This window comes from Oryctolagus cuniculus, chromosome X (assembly GCF_964237555.1).
Source record: "Oryctolagus cuniculus chromosome X, mOryCun1.1, whole genome shotgun sequence".
Classification (NCBI taxonomy): Eukaryota; Metazoa; Chordata; class Mammalia; order Lagomorpha; family Leporidae; genus Oryctolagus; species Oryctolagus cuniculus.
The window spans coordinates 89,830,225-89,848,694 of NC_091453.1; the positions used below are offsets into that span (position 1 = coordinate 89,830,225).

The window sequence follows — 18,470 nt, forward strand, 5'->3', positions numbered from 1 at the left end:
TTTTTTATTTTTTGACAGGCAGAGTGGACAGTGAGAGAGAGAGACAGACAGAAAGGTCTTCCTTTGCCGTTGGTTCACCCTCCAATGGCCGCCGCGGCCGGCGCACCGCGCTGATCCGATGGCAGGAGCCAGGAGCCAGGTGCTTCTCCTGGTCTCCCATGGGGTGCAGGGCCCAAGCACCTGGGCCATCCTCCACTGCACTCCCTGGCCACAGCAGAGAGCTGGCCTGGAAGAGGGGCAACCGGTACAGAATCCGGTGCCCTGACCGGGACTAGAACCCGGTGTGCCGGCGCCGCTAGGCGGAGGATTAGCCTAGTGAGCCGCGGCGCCGGCATTTTTCTCACAATTATTAAGAATTTCCTCTGTGGCAGATACCAACAGTGGGTACATTCACTACCTGAGACTATGACCTGTTGACTTAGATCTCAAGACCTCCCAGTGGTTAAAAACAGGAAGAATCCTGGTCAGAGTATTAATCATGAGATCCCTATTTTGCTGTTTCTTTGCAGTCATTCACATAACTCCTGCAAGCTTGTGCCTGAACAGTGCAGAGAGGATGAGCCTGGTCTCTGTAGCATTGCCTCTCCAGAGTAGCTCCCATTGACAAATAATACTTTACCAAGAGTCTTAGAAAACAGATAAACAGAGGGTTATTTCCCTCCTGGACCCTGGACCGTGAACCTTTTCTTCTGGGAGTTTGGATGGTTAAATCCCTCCTTGTAAAAGTAGCTTATATGAAGACAAAGAGGGGCCCAGAGAACCAAGGTCTGAACTATGTTAACCCTCTACATTGCGATTTCAGCCCAGTGAGTAACAGTCAGGATGCTACAACCTTGAAGAACAGTTAGTAGTCATAAATTGTCCCCCAGATAAAATCACAGGGGAAAGAATTATAAAAATGACAGAACAGGGCTGGCTCGATCATATTTGTATAAATATTTATTTATTTTTATATTTATTTGAGAGGCGGAGAAACAGAGAGCTCCCATCTGCTGCTTCATTCCCCATATGTCCAGAATGGCCCCATATCAGGGGCCAAAGCCAGGAACCCAGAACTCAATCCTGGTCTCCCACGTGGGTGGCAGGGATGCAAGTACTTGAGCCATCAATGCTGCCTCTCAACGTGTGCTTTAGCAGGAAGCTGGAGTCAGGAGTGGGGCCAGGACATGAATCCAAGCACTGTTATGTGGGTGTCCCAAGTGCTGTCTTAATTGCTAGGCCAAATGCCTGTCTGTCTCGCAACCATTTTGTGGTATCAGCACGGAAGAAGAACTTTGAGGGGCCGGCACTGTGACATAGTAGGTGAAGCCTCTGCTTACAGCACCAGCATCCCATATGGACACAGGTTCGAATCCCGGCTGCTCCACTTCTGATCCAGCTCCCTGCTGATGGCCTGGGAAAGCAGAAGATGGAGACCCAGAGGAAGCTCCTGGCTTCAGATCTGCCCAGCTTCAGCTGCTGTGGCCATTTGGGGAGTGAACAAGCAGATGGAAGACCTCTCTCTCTGTCTCTCCCTGTCTGTAACTCAGCCTCTCAAATAAATAAATAAATAAATCTGAAGAAGAGGAAGAGGAAGAGGAGCAGTCTGGATTCAAACCAGCACCCATATGGGATGCTGGCACTGCAGTCAGTGACTTAACCTACTATACCACAGCGCCTACCCTCATCATTTAAATATTTTGCCATCAGTACTTGCCTTTTTTTCCATTTCTTACTAGGAGAAAACTCTGGAACTTATTAAGTAGATAGTGACAGAATAATAATTGTGAAAATCTTTAAACCAATAAAAATAAATATTTTATAATTATAATTCAACTACAAAATATTCCATAAGTTTTTCTTACTTCTTAAAGAAGTTTTATAATTTTAGGTTTGGGTTGGTGCTGTGGTGCAGTGGGTAAAGCCGCCACCCGCAGTGTCGGCATTCCACTTGGGCACCGGTTCGAGTCCCGGTTGCTCTTCTTCTGATCCAGCTCTCTGCTATGGCCTGGGAAAGCAGTAGAAGACAGTTCAAGCGCTTGGGCCCCTGCAACCGTGTGGGAGACCTGGAAGAAGCTCCTGGCTCCTGGCTTCGGATTGGTGCAGCTCTGGCTGCTGCAGCCATCTGGAGAGTGAATCAGCAATGAAAGACCTCTCTCTCTGTCTCTCTCTCTCGCTCTCTCGCTCTCTGTGTGTGTGTGTGTGTGCCTGTTTCTCTCTCTCTCTGTCTCTGTAACTCTGCCTTTCAAATAAATGACCTTTTTAAAAAAATTTAGGTTTTATGATCTATGAGCAATTTTGCATTCATGTTTTGTATATGGTGTGAGGTAAGAGTACTGTATTTTGCATATAGATATACAAGTGTTGCAGCATCATTTGTTGAAAAATCTGTCATTTCTCCATTGAATTTCTTGGGCTATATTTTCAAAAATGAATTGACTATGTATGTGTGAGTCCATTTCTAGACTGTTATATTCTATTGATGGACCTGTCTATCCTTATGCTGGTACTACTCAATCTTGATTACTGTAGCTTTATAGTTACTTTGAAAACAGGCAGTGTGAGTCCTCCAACTTTTTGATTCATTTTCAAAACTTTTTTGGCTATCTCATATCCTTTAATTTTCTGTGAAACTTTAAAATCTCAGTTTGCTGGGATTTGAACTGAAATAGTGGGTATTTATTGATCAGTTTTGGCAAGAATTCCAGTATTGACACATTGAGTCTTCTAATACAGAAACATGTATCTCCATTTATTTAAGGCTTACTTTATCAATGTTTTTTAGTTGTCAGGGCACAAATCTTGCAGATAGTTTGATGTTAGTTTGGGGGATGCTTATGTATGCTTTCTGCCTGTTGAATTCAGATGAACATTTCCTTAGATTTCCTCCTAGGTTCTTATGGTTCATAGTTAATATAACTGAGAACACATCATGTATGTAATTTTGGTGTACATCAGAATCACCTGGGAAGTATGTGGAAATCATGGATTCCAGAACCATAGTCCTAGAAATTCTGAGTCTGTGATGGGTACATTTCATTTGTAAGTATCCCAGGTGGTCTTCCAACATCTTGAAAAAAACTCTTTCTTATGCTAAGTTAAAATGGTTTCATGAGCTGAATTTAGGAACTATCGCTTCTCCTGTATTCACTTTGAACATAAAATTTTATTTTCTTTTATTTAAAGGTTTATTTATTTATTTGAAAGTCAGAGTTACACAGAGAGAGAAGGAGAGGCAGAGAGAGAGAGGTCTTCCATCAGCTGGTTCACTCCCCAATTGGCTGCAGTGGCTGGAGCTGCGCGGATCCGAAGCCAGGAGCCAGGAGCCTCTTCTGGGTCTCCCATGTGGGTGCAGGGTCCCAAGGACTTGGGACATCTTCTACTGCTTTCTCAGGCCACAGCAGAGAGCTGGATCGGAAGTAGAGCAGCCAGGACTTGAACCAGAGCCCGTATGGGATGCTGGCACTATAGGCAGTGGCTTTACCAGCTATGTCACAGCGCCAGCCCCCAAATTTTATTTTCTATAAGTGAAATTACTTGCCTAAGGATACACTGGACCAGCTGGCACCGTGGCTCAATAGGCTAATCCTCCGCCTTGTGGCACCGGCACACCAGGTTCTAGTCCCGGTCAGGGCGCCGGATTCTGTCCCGGTTGCCCCTCTTCCAGGCCAGCTCTCTGCTATGGCCCGGGAGTGCAGTGGAGGATGGCCCAAGTGCTTGGGCCCTGCACCCGCATGGGAGAACAGGAGAAGCACCTGGCTCCTGGCTTGGGATCAGCGCGGTGCGCCAGCCACAGCGACCAGGAGAAGCACCTGGCTCCTGGCTTCGGATCAGCGCGATGCACCGGCTGCAGCGCGCCGGCCACGGCGGCCATTGGAGGGTGAACCAAGGGCAAAAGGAAGACCTTTCTCTCTGTCTCTCTCTCTCTCACTGTCCACTCTGCCTGTCAAAAAATTAAAAAAAAAAAAAAAGGATACACTGGACCAAAAATTCAAGACTCCTGATTCAATCATAATTGATTGTTAGGTGTGTGTCAGGTGCCCTACAAAACATGTCAGGGTGAATAGGAAAAATACTTCATTTTGAGAAGGAACATACTAGGGTTAAATGAAAATACATATTGTTGAGAATCTCTTGTATTTTAAGAGTACTATTACCTTTTTCATTTGGAATTAGTTTGAAGTGGGAAGGGATTTCTCAGCCTAAAACTCAGTTGTGTGATCCTCTGATCTTGCATCAGGGAATTCTTTGAAAGTTTTTCTTACAGAGAACTCACACTAACAAAGTGTCAACATTTAAATATGGCTTCCCTGGGGTACTGGGTGGGTGGAGTATTCAGTTCAAATCACAATTCCTTGTATTAGTCAATAGAATAGTCTTAGGCCAAAGCCCATTGTTGACCCAAACTGCCTGTGTCCTAAGAAGAGAACGGAAACTATAAGCAAATACAAAATAAACTAAAAATGTTAATGGCTACTTTGTTAAGTACTGTGCAGTACAGGGAGCCCCAGCAACCTTGGGGCAGTACCACCTTACAGTTGCGAGAAGGGCTTTATCCACACTCTTATAGGAGTCAAATAGGAGCTTTTGCCCTTTGAGGACTGTAGGGAATCAAAAGGGCTTCCTCACCATAAGATGTTATATCAACGGCTGTCAGCAGAGAGTTAGTTACAGGGTCCAACAGGAGTACCCAACAGATGTGGTAGTACCAAGATACAGGTGGGACCCTCTTCTCAATTGCTAAGAGTTGTTCATGGGCATAGGTGATGCCTACCTTCAGCCGTCCAGTTAGTGTCTGGCGGGGGTCAGTGTCCTACTACTGCAAGAGAGCCAGCTAAACACAGCCTACGCACTCAGTACCTTGTCTAATCGACCGGGCAGTCCTGTGAGAAAGTACTATCTGTGTTTCATGGATGACAAGACTTACCCTTAACAAGAGATCTGTCACAAGCCTGGCTGCTGCTCTAGCTATGAGTCCCAGAGGTAATGGGAATTTTACTTATCGTTGGATGTTCTGACCACAGGGATTTTAAGTGTCTTCATTGCACTCACAAGCGCCTTGAACAGTTTAATTGCTTATCGTACGTTGTTTTTCTGGCTTTAGTTTTCTTAATTATTGTGACAAACATAACCCACATCCTTAGGAAAAAGTGGAGCTGAGTAAGCAAAGGAAAGCAAGGGAATCACACACGGAGGAGCCGGAGGATGGGCGAGGCCCCAGGAGAAGGGGGCAGCGGTGCTCACTGACCTGGTTCGCCCAGGGGGGACCCAGAACGGCCCCCCAGCGGAACAATGGCTGGCATGGAGGGGCCTAACCAGCAGGTGAGCTGGCTCATTTCTGAGCAGGTAAGACCCGGTCTCAGCCACCATTCAGGAAGACCGACAGCCTGCTTGTGCGCGTGCACATTTTCCAAGTTCTCCCGTGCACAGCTGTTGTATGCAAACACACTGACATGAAGTACACCTCAACAATGGGCTGGCACCACGTGCGCGGTTCTGCAAACGTTTTTATTGTTATTTTACAAGGTACATGCGCAGGGGCCTTAATCCTTTACCGAAGGACAGAGCGCTGTGGGTGGGTCGAAAGGCTGCTGGTCGGGCGCGCGACACCTAAAGCAAAGTGATCAGCTTAAGGTTGAAGCCCAGGGCCTGGCGACTTCGCACAGGAAAAGCGGGGCCGGCAACATTCAGGGCGCAGAGCGCAAGGCCCAGGGTCACAGGTACGGGATGTCGTGGAAGCCCCTCTGGCCCCTCCCGCCGCCCCGGACCCCCCTGACACCCCGCTGGCCCCTCGGGGCGAACGGATCCTGAGCCTCTCTCTGCATCCAGTGGAAACCGCCCGTCTTCTGCTTCTTCCTCAGCTCCTCCTGAGCCCTGGCCGCGTCGGCGCACTCCCGCAGCGTCTCCTCGCTGCCCAGGTGCCGGTCCTGGAAGTCCTCGTGCGAGTCCCTGGGGGAGTCGTCCGTGCCCCGGTCCGTTTTCCTTTTGGCTTTCCGGGGCACGTAGTCTTCGGCCGGGCGCTTCTCGGCGGCGCGCGGCTCGCTCTCCGGCGGCGCGGGGGCTGCGGGCGGGCCCTCGGCGGGGGGCTTGGCCGCCTCGGCCGCTGGCCCCTCCGCGCCCGGCCCGCCCTCCTCCACCAACTGGCCCTGGCCCCCGCCAGGCTCCTCCGCATGCCACTTTCCTTCCTCGTCGGACTTCTCTTCGTCTTCGGGCTCCACTTCGTCTCCCGGCTGTCCCTCGCTTTCCACCTGTCCCTCCTTCCTATTGCGGGCTGTTTCCATGTTGCGATGCCTCCTCCTTGTCCTGTGCTGGGGGTAGGGGCGGAGGGGAGGAGACAAAGAGGAGATGGGGGAGACTCAGGACGCACAGAGGCAGGTGCGCATCCGACTTCATCCCGCGCCCTGGGAGGCGACCCCTAGCCTGGCCAGGCCTCCCGGTGCGCCGCCTGCACACCCCTCGCTCCGCACGCCTGAGCCAACCACCCAGTGGCAGGCGCTGCCACCTGCTCCACACCGGCCCGGCGGGGCAGGGCGCCCGCGCGGTGAGGCGGAGGGCATACGGGCGGCGGGCCCGCATTCGGCCCAGGCCGTGCCCTGCGCGCCGGCGACCCTTCGGGGTCCCCGCCCGAGCCTCCCCTGCCGCTGACCTGCAGGGATTCCGCGCAGCTGGCTCCTCCTCTCAGGCCTCCCGGGGCGCTGGCCACCACCGACGCGCAGACCTGCGGACAGGCAGGGCACAGGGGCGGGGACTGCGCGCTCCGAGGACTCGCAGGGCCTCGGTCCTGGGCACGATCCGGGCCTCCTCACCCCACGCCCCCCTCCCCTGCTTCCCCCGCACCCCGGCCGCCATGTCTCTTCGGGCCTCGGGCAGCACGCCGGGAGGCCTGCCCGGCTGCGTGCGGCGCCCGCGCCCCCTCCGCGGGAAGCAGCCTGCCCCTTTGCGCCCTCTTCGCCGAGGTCCGTGCGTCGTCAGAGGCGCAGAGGCTGCGGGGGGGCTTGTGGCCAGGGTGCCCGCGTCCCACTGTCGCACTGCAGGGCGCCCCCTCCCCAGCCCGCTCTCAAAGGGATGGGGGGGCAGAGGGGGTCCAGAGGGCTGCTGCCCGCGCGGCCGGGTTCCTCGCCAGGGTCTCTGCCAGGGCGCCGCGCGCTCCCCGGCGCCCTCCTCCCACTGCCCCTGCGCCTCCGCAGCCAGGGCTCCCGCTGCCGTCACCTCCATCCCCGTCCCGGGTCCGCGCCGGCGGCCGCCCCCACACTGACCTGCGGGCACGCGGGCCAGGCCTGCGCCTCCTGGGCCTTGCGCCGCTCGCCCGCCGCCCGGACCGCTCAGGGAGCCGGTTCTGCGCGGGCGCCGGGACCGGACCGCAGGGCAGGCGGGCGCGGGGGCTGGCGCCCACGTCGACGCCCGGCCCGTCACGTGAGCGTCGCGTCACCCGAGCTCGCCCCCCCACCGCGCCCGCTTGACCCACCTCACACTCTCCATCTCTGAGGGACCAGGAAGCTGCGGACGGTGGCAGAGTGAGGCAAAGGCGAGGGCATCACTGAGAAGAGGAGGAGGACGCGTCCTGATGCCAGGTGTTTTACCTAGCACATCTCACAGCATCCCTCTCAGGTGTCCACTACCGCCAATGTCACCGCTGATCAAAGACGGTCCCCGACTTGGTCAAGTGCACTCAACTCCAGGATCCCACAGCCTGCTTTCTCGACCCGCTCTGCCTGACTCCCGCACTCCAGCATGGTGCCTACCAGGAAGCTATTTGTATACCAGTTTGAATTATAGAGAATGTACCCTGAGTTCGTATATCTGGTAGAGCTAGTCTGCCTACCTCCACAGTAGTTTCTTTTCAAATTTCCCCCATATGTTATGTGATAATTTTTTCCATCTAAACTTCAATATCAACTTGATTCAGATCCATATTAACCATCCATTGCACATATCCACTTGGATGTTCCTGAAGGACCTCAAATTCAGTATGGCCCCCACGTGATTTTAAAAATCCTTCCGCTCCCTTCTCCACTCGCAAAATTACCCCGCTTTTGTCTCCCTTATTTTAATAGACAGCCAGGGGCGGGAACTGTGGCCTAGTGGGTAAAGCCGCCACCTGCAGTGCTGGCATCCCACATGGGCGCCGGTTTAAGTGCCGGCTGCTCCATTTCCAATCCAGCTCTCTGCTGTGGCCTGGGAAAACAGAAGATGGCCTGAGTCCTTGGGCCCCTGCACCCACATGGGAGACCCAGAGAAAGCTTCTGGCTCCTGGCTTCGGATCAATGCAGCTCCGGTCATTGCGGCCAAGTGGGGAGTGAACCAGCGGGTAGAAGACCTCTCTCTCTGCCTCTCCTCCTCTCTCTGCAACTCTTTCAAGTAAATAAATAAATCTTTTAAAAAAAAATATATAGACAGCCAGGAGCCCAAGCAAGGATCTGGGAAACATCCCTGATTCCTTCTTCTCCCTTGTCACCAAGTACTCTTGACCTTCTCTTCTGAGTATTTCCAGATTTTTTCACTTCTCTCCCATCACCACTCTCGTTACACACTTTCAGGCAATCACCTCCCTTCTCCTGGTCTATGGGGCAGGCCTCCTTCTGGCTTTGTCATCTCAATTCTTGCTCTCCTCTAATGTATTCATCTTTCCAGACTATTATAAAGCGTATTGTCCCCTTGCCTTCTAATGCTTCATCTTCATTGTAACACTTGAAGAAGGTAGGTCACTAACAAATTATCCCTTGCACAAAAATCACCCCACAAGATGGATTAAAAATGGCTTTGGTCCTCATCCCTATTGTTTCAAATCACCTTTAACAGCTATTGAAGATTTAATGTAAATTTTGAATTTTGAGCTAATTGAGAAGAAATATATTGGTTGATATTTAGACAGTTAGGAGGCCAAATTCCTGGATGTGATGCTTCTTTGTTTTTTAAAAGATGTATCTTGTTTTATACCAAGGTCAGAGTTAGAGAGAGAATCTTCCATCTGCTAGTTCACTCCCCAGATGGCCATAATGGCCTAGGCTGGGCCAGGCCAAAACCAGGAGCCAGGAGCTTCATTCAGGTCTCCCAGGTGGGTGGTAGGGGCCCAAACACTTGGACCATCTTCTGTTGCTTTTCCCAGGCCATTAGCAGGATGGGAAGTGGAGCAGTGGGGACAGGAACCAGCACCCATATGGGATGCCAGTGTCCTGAGAGGCAACTTTACCTGCTATGCCACAACACCAGGCTGGGATGATTCAATCTTAACAAAGCAATTAATTATACTTACCTTTCTATTTTAGTCTGCTTTCTGTTACTGTAACAGAATGCCTGCAGCAATGGCTAGCTTTACATAAAAAAGAGGTTTACTTTGGCTTACAGAGGTGGAGGCTCACAATGCAAGATCAAGCAGGGTTCATTGGTCTGCCCTGTACTAATGGCCTTCTTGCTGGCAGTTCCAGAGTGGCACAGAGTTCCACATGGCAAGATGAAATGTATTTATCTCTCTGTATCTGTCTTGATCTTCTTATAAAAAGCTTTCAGGATTCAGTCATGGGAGTCTCACCCTAATGGTCTAATTCAATCTAGTCACTTCCCAGGGGCCCCACCTCTAAAAGCCATAATTAGAATAAGTTTCCACCCTCTTAAGTACCATTCACATAATACTTTGGGGACTAAACTGCTATATGCATTCAGAAGAACAAGTAGTCAAGCCACAGCAACCTCTAACATGTGAGAGCTTCTAATATTAGTCAAAACAGTGTAGAACTTGTCCAAATATAGAAATATAGTGGAAGAAAATGATTTACACACCTAGACTTTAGTGAATACTCAATATGTGAATAAAGTAGCATTTCAACCTAGTGCCAAAAAGCATGCATATTCAATACATTGACTTTTTGCTCTAACTAAATTCATGTGAGCACCACAACCCAGGCGTCCAAACTCAAGGAGAGGTACTTCGTCCTCATTATCATTCTTATAATAGCTTTAATGAGTTCTTTATGTTCATGACATCACATGAGCACCATAAAATATACACTATAACCACCTGTCTCATTATTTGCTGTGGCAGTCAAGAGCTAAAGTATCAATTTTCCACTTGTAAATTGTGTGACCTTGGAAAAGTTCTGAAAGCCCTGAAAGTCTTTAGTTTCCTTTCCTAGAAAATGAGAACAGCATTACCTGCATCATACACTTAACATGAATTCTAAATAAAAAATGGTTTTATAAAGCATTCAGCTCACAGTTAGTTCCTTCCAACCTCACCTCAACCCTCTGTTGAAGATAGAACTTTGTAATAACAATTGCATGGTAGCAGAGGCATCATTTGGAAATGTAATCAGAGAAATTATAGCATATAAATACATAGGAGTTCCAGTAACAGCAGACACTTATGATACAGGAGGGAAAAAATGCAATGCACTCTCAGTGGCTTTTTTGCCCTATTATTTTTCCTTCTAGATGAGCATCTGGGAATCGTAGGTATGAGATACAGAAACACAAGGCATTGTGGATGCACGTTCTATATAGTCAAAATACTAGTCAGGAGACCTCTTTGAGTCCCCAGAGACAGAGCCATCATTACCATGTCTTTGGTAAGTCACTTCCAATGTGCTGGCTTTACCTCTGAAACACTCTGAAGGGATGCTAGATCATCCCTCCTTGGGCACACAATAAAAGGCAGTCACAGTGATTTCTTGTCAGTGCACTAAGACATATTAGGATGGAGGAGCCACACAAGCCAACCATAAGGAAACTGGTGCTCTAGAGAACTCCTGATTACCGAGTGGCTGCCATGTGCCCCCACATGGGAGCAGAAGGTTTATGTCGGACAATGGAATATTCCAAGTGTCCTCTCACTAGTATGTGAGGTAGGGATTCTTTGCCACATTACATGAATGAGGAGCCTGGAGCTCAAAGAACTTCAAGCAAAGTGTGCAGGGCTAAACAGGCTGGTTAGTTCCATGCCTGGGAACCAACTCATGTCTTTGAATGAGGTCTGTCTCAATGTTTCCTAAGTTATCTCCCATTTTCGCCAGTCAACTTTCTTCCCTCTCTTCACTGATGAGTTAACAGTTATTTTTGGGGTGGGGAGGAGAAAGTAGGGCTTAAATGTCTAGCACTGCCATAAACCATGCTAGCTAATAAGTATCATAGAAATCAAATGGAGGATAACAAAGAACTAGTTTGTTTTCCAATAATTGGAGAAAGTAAAATGAAGACTGGAAAAGTGTTTACAACAGAATACATTCTTCTTTAAGAGTCTTGTATCCTCAAGTACTATTCCTATCTTTTAAAAAGTTTTAGCTGATGTATAATAATTATACATATTTATAGGGTACAGGTGATTATATGATATATATATATATATAGTATAAAAATCAAATCAAAGTAATTAGAATGTCCATCAGCCCAAACATTTATCATTTCCTGTGTTGGGAACATTCAAGAGAAAACAATAAACCTCATCATGATAAAAAAAAAAAAACAAACACCAAGCAGGGCCTGTGTTGTAACTCAGCAGGTTAATCTGCAGCCATCTGCAACACTGGCATCCCATATTAGAGCCCCAGTTCAAGTCCCAGGTGATCTGCTTCCAATGCAGCTTCCTGATAACGTGCCTGGGAAAGCAGCAGAAGATGGGACAAGCACTTAGGTCCCTGAACCCACATGGGAGACCCAGATGGATTTCCAGGCTCCTGACTTGGGCCTGGCCCAGCCCTGGGTATTGTGGCCATTTAGGAAGTGAACCAGCAGATGAAAGATCTCTCTTTCTCTCTCTCTCTGTAACTCTTTCAAATAAGTAAAAGAAATCTTTAAAAAAAAAGAAAGAAAACCACCAAGCCACAAAGATAAACACTAAAAGAAAGGAACAAAGAATATACAAAATTAGAGAACAATTAACATAATGGCAAGAATTAGTTCTTACCTATCAATGATCTTGAATATAAATGGATTAAATTTCCCCAATTAAATGATACAGAGTAACTGAATGGATTAGAAAAACAAGATTCAAGTATATGTTCTCTATAAGAAATTCACTTCAGTGGTACTTTTTTTTGGATATGGTCTGGGTGTCTCACATACACTGAGATGGGTCCCCAGGGTGGCAGTAAGGCCTTGTGGGAGGTCCTTAGGTCATTTTGGGCATGCCCTCAAAAGGAATTATGGTATTTCTCATGCTTCCAAAACTGTAAGCTAAATACATCTCTGTACTTTGTAAAGTTACTCTACATCATTTATTTTGTTATAGTGGTGCAAAGCTATTATGAGGGAACTTCAAAAAGTTGGTGGAAAATGGAATTAAAAGGTTAACTTTATTTTTGTGCAAAAACTGTTGAAATTAAAGCACAATTTTTTAATAATATACAACTTCCAAAAACTTTCTGAAGAGCTCTGATACAGTTTACTCATCATTATTTGTTAAATAGTTGTCATTTGCTCCATGATTAATAATGCACCTTTACTATAAATAAAAGATTCATAGTGCATGGGTATCTTTCTGGTATCCCTACTTTATTCCATTCATCTCTATCTTATTCCACTCATCTCTTTGCCTACCCTTGGACTAAGATTTCATTAAATTACTATGACTTTATAATATGTCTTCATTTCAGACTTCATAGTATTTGGATGTCATAGAGCAAAATCATCCTGATTGTTCATTTTCAATAATGTTTAGGTTATTCGACTGTATTTCCATATACACTTTAGAATTAGTTTGTGAAAGTTCATGAAGGGCCTCACCCCAGTGAGAACAGCTCACATACAGAAATCTACCAACCACAGATGCTGGCGAGGATGTGGGGAAAAGGGACACTAACCCACTGTTGGCGGGAATGCAAACTGGTAAAGCCACTATGGAAGTCAGTCTGGAGAGTCCTCAGAAACCTGAATATAGCCCTACCATACAACCCAGCCATCCCACTCCTTGGAATTTACCCAAAGGAAATTAAATTGGCAAATAAAAGAGCTGTCTGCACCTCAATATTTATTGCAGCTCAATTCACAATAGCTAAGACCTGGAATCAACCTAAATGCCCATCAACAGAAGACTGGATAAAGAAATTATGAGATATGTACTCTATAGAATACTATACAGCAGTCAAAAACAACGAAATCCGGTCATTTGCAACAAAATGGAGGAATCTGGAAAACATCATGCTGAATGAATTAAGCCAGTCCCAAAGGGACAAATATCATATGTTCTTCCTGATCGATGACAACTAACCGAGCACCAAAAAGGAAACCTGTTAAAGTGAAATGGACACTATGAGAAACAATGACTTGATAAGTCCTTGTCCTTACTATCAAGGAGCAACTTATTACTTTATCCCTTTTAGTATTTTTTGTTCTACTTAATACTATTGGTTGAACTCTTCAATTAACACACAATTTTTCTTAGGTGTTTAAATTTAACTGAAAAGTGATCCCGGTTAAATGTAAGAGTGGGAATAAGAGAGGGAGGAGATGTACAGTTCGGCACATGCTCACTCGGAATTGCCCCAAACGGTAGAGTTAGAAACATGCCAGGGGATTCCAATTCAATCCCATCAAGGTGGCATGTACCAATGCCATCTCACTAGTCAAAGTGATCAGTTTCAGTTCACAATTGATCATAATGATAGGATTAAGAGTCAAAGAGATCACATGAACAAGAATAGTGTCTGCTAATACTAACTGATAGAATTAAAAAGGAGAGAATGATCCAACATGGGAAGTGGGATACACAGCAGACTCATAGAATGGCAGATGTCCTAAACAGCACTCTGGCCTCAGAATCAGCCCTTAAGGCGTTCGAATCTGGCTAAAAATCCCATGAGAGTATTTCAGGCATGGAAAGCCAAGACACTCTGGCAAAAACAAACAAACAAACAAACAAAAACATAAATGAAAGATCTCTGTGAGTGAGATCCCAGCGGAAAGAACGGGCCATCAAAGAAGGAGGTACCTTTCTATGAAGGAAGGAGAGAACTTCCACTTTGACTACAACCTTGTCTAAGATCGGAGTTGGCAAACTCAAAAGGCTTCCATAGCCTTGGCAACTCATGACAAGAGCCTAGGGAGATTACTGATGCCATAAACAAGAGTGTCAAATTGTTAAATCAATAACAGGAGTCACTGTGCACTTACTCCCCATGTAGGATCTCTGTCCTTAATGTGTTGTTCAGTGTGAATTAATGCTGTAATTACTACTCAAACAGTATTTTACACTTTGTGTTTCTGTGTGGGTGCAAACTGTTGAAATATTTACTTAATATATACTAAACTGATCTTCTGTATATAAAGATAATTGAAAATGAATCTTGATGTGAATGGAATGGGAGAGGAAGGGTTGTGGGTGGGAGGGAAGTTATGTGGGGGGCCACTGTAATCCAAAAGCTGTACTTTGGAAATTTATATTTATTAAATAAAAGTTAAAAAAAAAGAAAGTTCATGAAGGGAAGAAAAGCAAGGAGTTTTGTTTAGGAGTGCACTGAACTTATGGTTAGTTAGTAGATAATTAACATCTATCTAACATTGAATCTTCCAATCCATCACCATAGTATATACACAATTTATTTATATATATTTATTTATATTTATTTTAAATATAAATATAAATTTTTTATTTATATTTATTTTTAAAGATTTATTTATTTTATTTGAAAGGCAGAGTTACAGAGAGGCAGAGGGAGAGAGAAAGAGATCTTCCATCCACTGGCTCACTGCCCAGATGGCCTCAACAGCCAGAGCTGCGCCGATCCGAAGCCAGGAGCCAGGGGCCAGGAGCGTCTTCCGGATCTCCCACGTGGGTGCAGGGGCCCAAGGACTTGATCCATCTTCTACTGCTTTCCCAGGCCATAGCAGAGAGCTGGATCGGAAGTAGAGCAGCCAGGACTCAAACCTGTGCCCATATGGGATGACAGCACTGCAGGCGGCAGCTTCACCCACTATGCCACAGTGCCAGCCCCAATTTGTTTAGATATTTAATTCTCTCAGCCACACATAAAGTTTTCTGCATAGAAGTTTTGAAATATCATGTATTTTATTTTAAACAAATTGTGTATGTATGTATGTATTTGAAAGGAAGCATTAGAGAGAGACAGATAGAGACAGAGTCAGAGAAAGATATACTGCTGGTTCACTCCCCAAATGGCCAGGAGCCAGGAGCTTCTTCTGTGTCTCCCACATGGTTGCAGGAGCCCAAGCACTTGGCCCATCTTCCGCTACTTTCCCAGGCCATAGCAGGGAGTTGGATCAGAAATGGGGCAGCCAGGACTTGAACCGGTGCCCATATGGGATGCGGGTGTTGCAGGTGGCAGCTTTACCCGCTACGTCACAGAGCTGGGCTTGAAATATCATGTATTGTATTTAAAATATTATTTTTCAACTGTTTCTTGAAATTGCATTAAAATGTTATTGAGTTATCCTGGAGAATGTTTGATTTACTTATGAGAAGAATGTGTATTCAGCCGCTTTTGGATGAAATTTCCTGTAAATGTCAGTTCCATTTCGTCTACAGTGTCAACTATTGTATTGGAGTCAAGCTCACCCTTTAGATCTAATCATCTTTGCTTTATAAACCTGTGTGTTCTGGTTTTGGTTGCATGTATATTTACAACTGTCGTTTCCTATTGCTGAATTGGTCTCTCTACATAGTGGCCTTTTTTGTCTTTTTTCAAATTTTTACTTAAAGTCTATTTTTTAAGTTTTTATTTAACGAATGCATTTTTCATAGATACAACTTTAGGAATATAATGGTTCTTTCCCCCATACCCCGCCCCCAGCTCCCATCCCACCTCCCTCTCCCATCTCCTTCTTCATTATGGTTCAATTTTAGTTTGGTTTTATATACAGAGGGCCAACACCATGTTTAGCATAGATTTCAACAATTTGCACCCACGCACACACACAACTTATAGAGCACAATTTGGGAAGAAAATTTGCAGTCAATTCTCATAGTACAATTCATTAGGCACAGAGGTCCTACATGGGGAGCAGGTGCACAGTGACTTCTGTTGTTCCTTTAACAATTAACACTCTTATTTAAGATGTCAGTGATCACCCGAGGCTCTTGCCATGACTGCCAAGGCTATGGAAACCTTTTGTGACCATAGACTCCATCAGTATTTGGACACGGCCATAAGCAAAGTGGATGTTCTCTCCTCCCTTCAGAGAAGAGTGTACCCTTATTTGATGACCCTTTCTTCCCGCTGAGGTCTCACAGAGATCCTCCATGTAGGATATTTTTTGCCACAGTGTCTTGGCTTTCCATGCCTGAAATGCTCTCGAAGGTCTTTCAGCCAGACCAGGAAGCCTTAAGGGTTGATTCTGAGGTCAGAGTGTTATTTACAGCCTATTTTATCTGATACAGTATAGCTACTCCTGCTTTCTTTTAGTTTTCATTTGCATAGAATATTTTTCTGTTCCTTCAGTTTCTTTTTTTTTAAGATTTATTTATTTATTTGAAAGGCAGAGTTACAGAGAGGCAGAGGCAAAGACAGAGAGAAAGGTCTTCCATCCACTGGTTCACTTCCCAGATGGCCCCAATAGCCAGAGCTGCTCCAATCCAAAGCAGGAGCCAGGAGCTTCTTCCAGGTCCCCCACTTGGGTGCAGGGGCCTAAGCACTTGGGACATCTTCCACTGCTTTCCCAGGCCATAGCAGAGAGCTTGATCAGAAGTAGCGCAGCCGGGACTCAAACCGGCACCCATATGGTATGTCGGCACTGCAGGCAACGGTGTTGCTACACGACAGCGCTGGCCCCTCCTTCAGTTTCAATCTATGTGTCTTTGCATACATGTATGCATGTGTGTGTATTTGGAAAACCCTAATATAATATACAAAATTAGTTTCTGGTTACATGTACACATGCCCTTTTAGAAAATAGTACTAGAGGGCCAGCACCGTGCCGTGGCATGTAAAGTGGCCACCTGCAGTGCCAGCATCCCATATGGGCGCTGGTTCTAGTCCAAGCTGCTCCACTTCTGATGCAGCTCTCTACTATGACCTGGGAAAGCAGTGAAAGATGGCCCAGGTGCTGCGCCCTGCACCCATATGGGAGACCTGCAAGAAGCTCTTGGCTCCTGGCTTCAGATCTACTCAGCTTCAGCCATTGTGGCCATTTGGGGAGTGAACCAGTGCTTGGAAGGCTCGCTTTCTCTCTGTCTGCCTTTCCTTCTCCCTTTGCCCCTCTGTAACTCTGCTTTTCAAATAAATAAATCTTTAAAAAAGAAAGAAAATAATACTAGCCTTCATTACTACGAGATAGGAACAGACTGGACACAAAGGTAGTCATAATGAAGGAAAAAACTGGTAACTCTGGCTTCTTGAATTTAAAACCTTTGAGGGCAGGAGTTTGGTGCAGCAGTTATAGGATGCTGCTTGGGATAACCACACCCCATATTTTAGTGCAGGGGATTGAGTCTTGGCTCTTGTTCCAACTCCGATTTCTTGCTAACATGAAATTTGGGAAACGGTGGTGGTGGCTCCAGTAGTTGTGTCTCTGCTACCCATAGGAGAAATGTGGATTGAATTCCAGGGCCCTGGCTATGGCTTGGTTCAGCCCTGACTGTTGCAGGCATTTGGGAATTGAATCATCAGTTGGACTATCCCTCTGTTTGTCTCTATCTTTAAAACAAAAACAAAAACAAAAGCATCATTTATTAAAAAGAGAAATTAAGGGGCTGGCGCTGTGGCATAGAGGTAAAGCCACCACCTGCCTATGGACGCCTGTTCAAGTCTCAGCTGCTCCACTTCCAATCCAGCTCTCTGCTATGACCTGGGAAAGCAGTAGAAGATGGCCCAAGTCCTTGGGCTCCTGCACCTGCGTGGGAGACCCAGAAGAAGCTCCTGGCTCCTGGCTCCTGGCTTCGCATCGGCGCAGCTCCGCCCGTTTCAGCCAATTGAGGTGTGAACCAGCAGATGGAAGACCTCTTTCTCTGTGCCTCTCCTTCTTTCTGTGTAACTCTGACTTTCAAGTAAATAAATAATTTTTTTAAAAAAAGGAAATGAAAAAGGCAATAACAAGTGATGTTTGGGGTCAGCGCTGTGGTGCAACGGGTTAAAGCCCTGACCTGAAGTACCAGCATCCCATATGGGCGCCGGCTCTATTCCTGGCTACTCTTCTTCCTATCCAGATCTCTGCCATGGCCTGGGAAAGCAGTAGAAGATGGCCCAAGTCCTTGGGCCCCTGCACCCACGTGGGAGACCCGGAAGAAGTTCCTGGCTCCTGGCTTCAGATTGGCACAGCTCCGGCTGTTGCAGCCATCTGGGGAGTGAATCAGCGGATGGAATACCTCTTTCTCTGACTCTACCTCTCTCTGTAACTCTTTCAAATAAAATAAAATAAATCTAAAAAGAATTAAAAAATAAAAAAACAAGGGATGGTGAAGATATAAAGTGATAAGAATTCTCATCACTACTGATGGAAGTATAAATTTATTTAATCATTTTGGACATGTTTGCCATTATCTATTAAAGTTTAACATGCAACTCCACTCAACTTCACTCATATGCAGATACCTAACAGAATTGTGGACA

General features: G+C 46.4%; 1 protein-coding gene across 2 annotated transcripts; it reads right to left on the reverse strand.

Moving 5' to 3' along the window:
• Positions 1–5,468: 5,468 nt before the first annotated feature.
• On the reverse strand, positions 5,469–7,382 carry LOC103351958 (transcription elongation factor A protein-like 3). Of its 2 annotated transcripts, none has more exons than XM_051827426.2 (3): positions 7,236–7,382; positions 6,626–6,697; positions 5,469–6,282 (listed from the first exon to the last, which is right to left on the reverse strand). In XM_051827426.2, the coding sequence occupies exon 3, from the start codon at positions 6,258–6,260 to the stop codon at positions 5,694–5,696; it is 567 nt and encodes a 188-aa protein (XP_051683386.1). In that variant the 5' UTR covers positions 6,261–6,282; positions 6,626–6,697; positions 7,236–7,382; the 3' UTR covers positions 5,469–5,693. The 2 variants fall into 2 exon arrangements, with proteins under 2 accessions (XP_051683386.1, XP_051683385.1); XM_051827425.2 differs by having other exon boundaries at positions 5,469–6,287; positions 7,236–7,374.
• Positions 7,383–18,470: the final 11,088 nt, after the last annotated feature.

What these genes read in the sequence shown, in the direction of transcription:
- LOC103351958 (XM_051827426.2), bottom strand. Translation starts at nt 6,260, where the DNA reads ATGGAAACAGCCCGCAATAGGAAGGAGGGACAGGTGGAAAGCGAGGGA.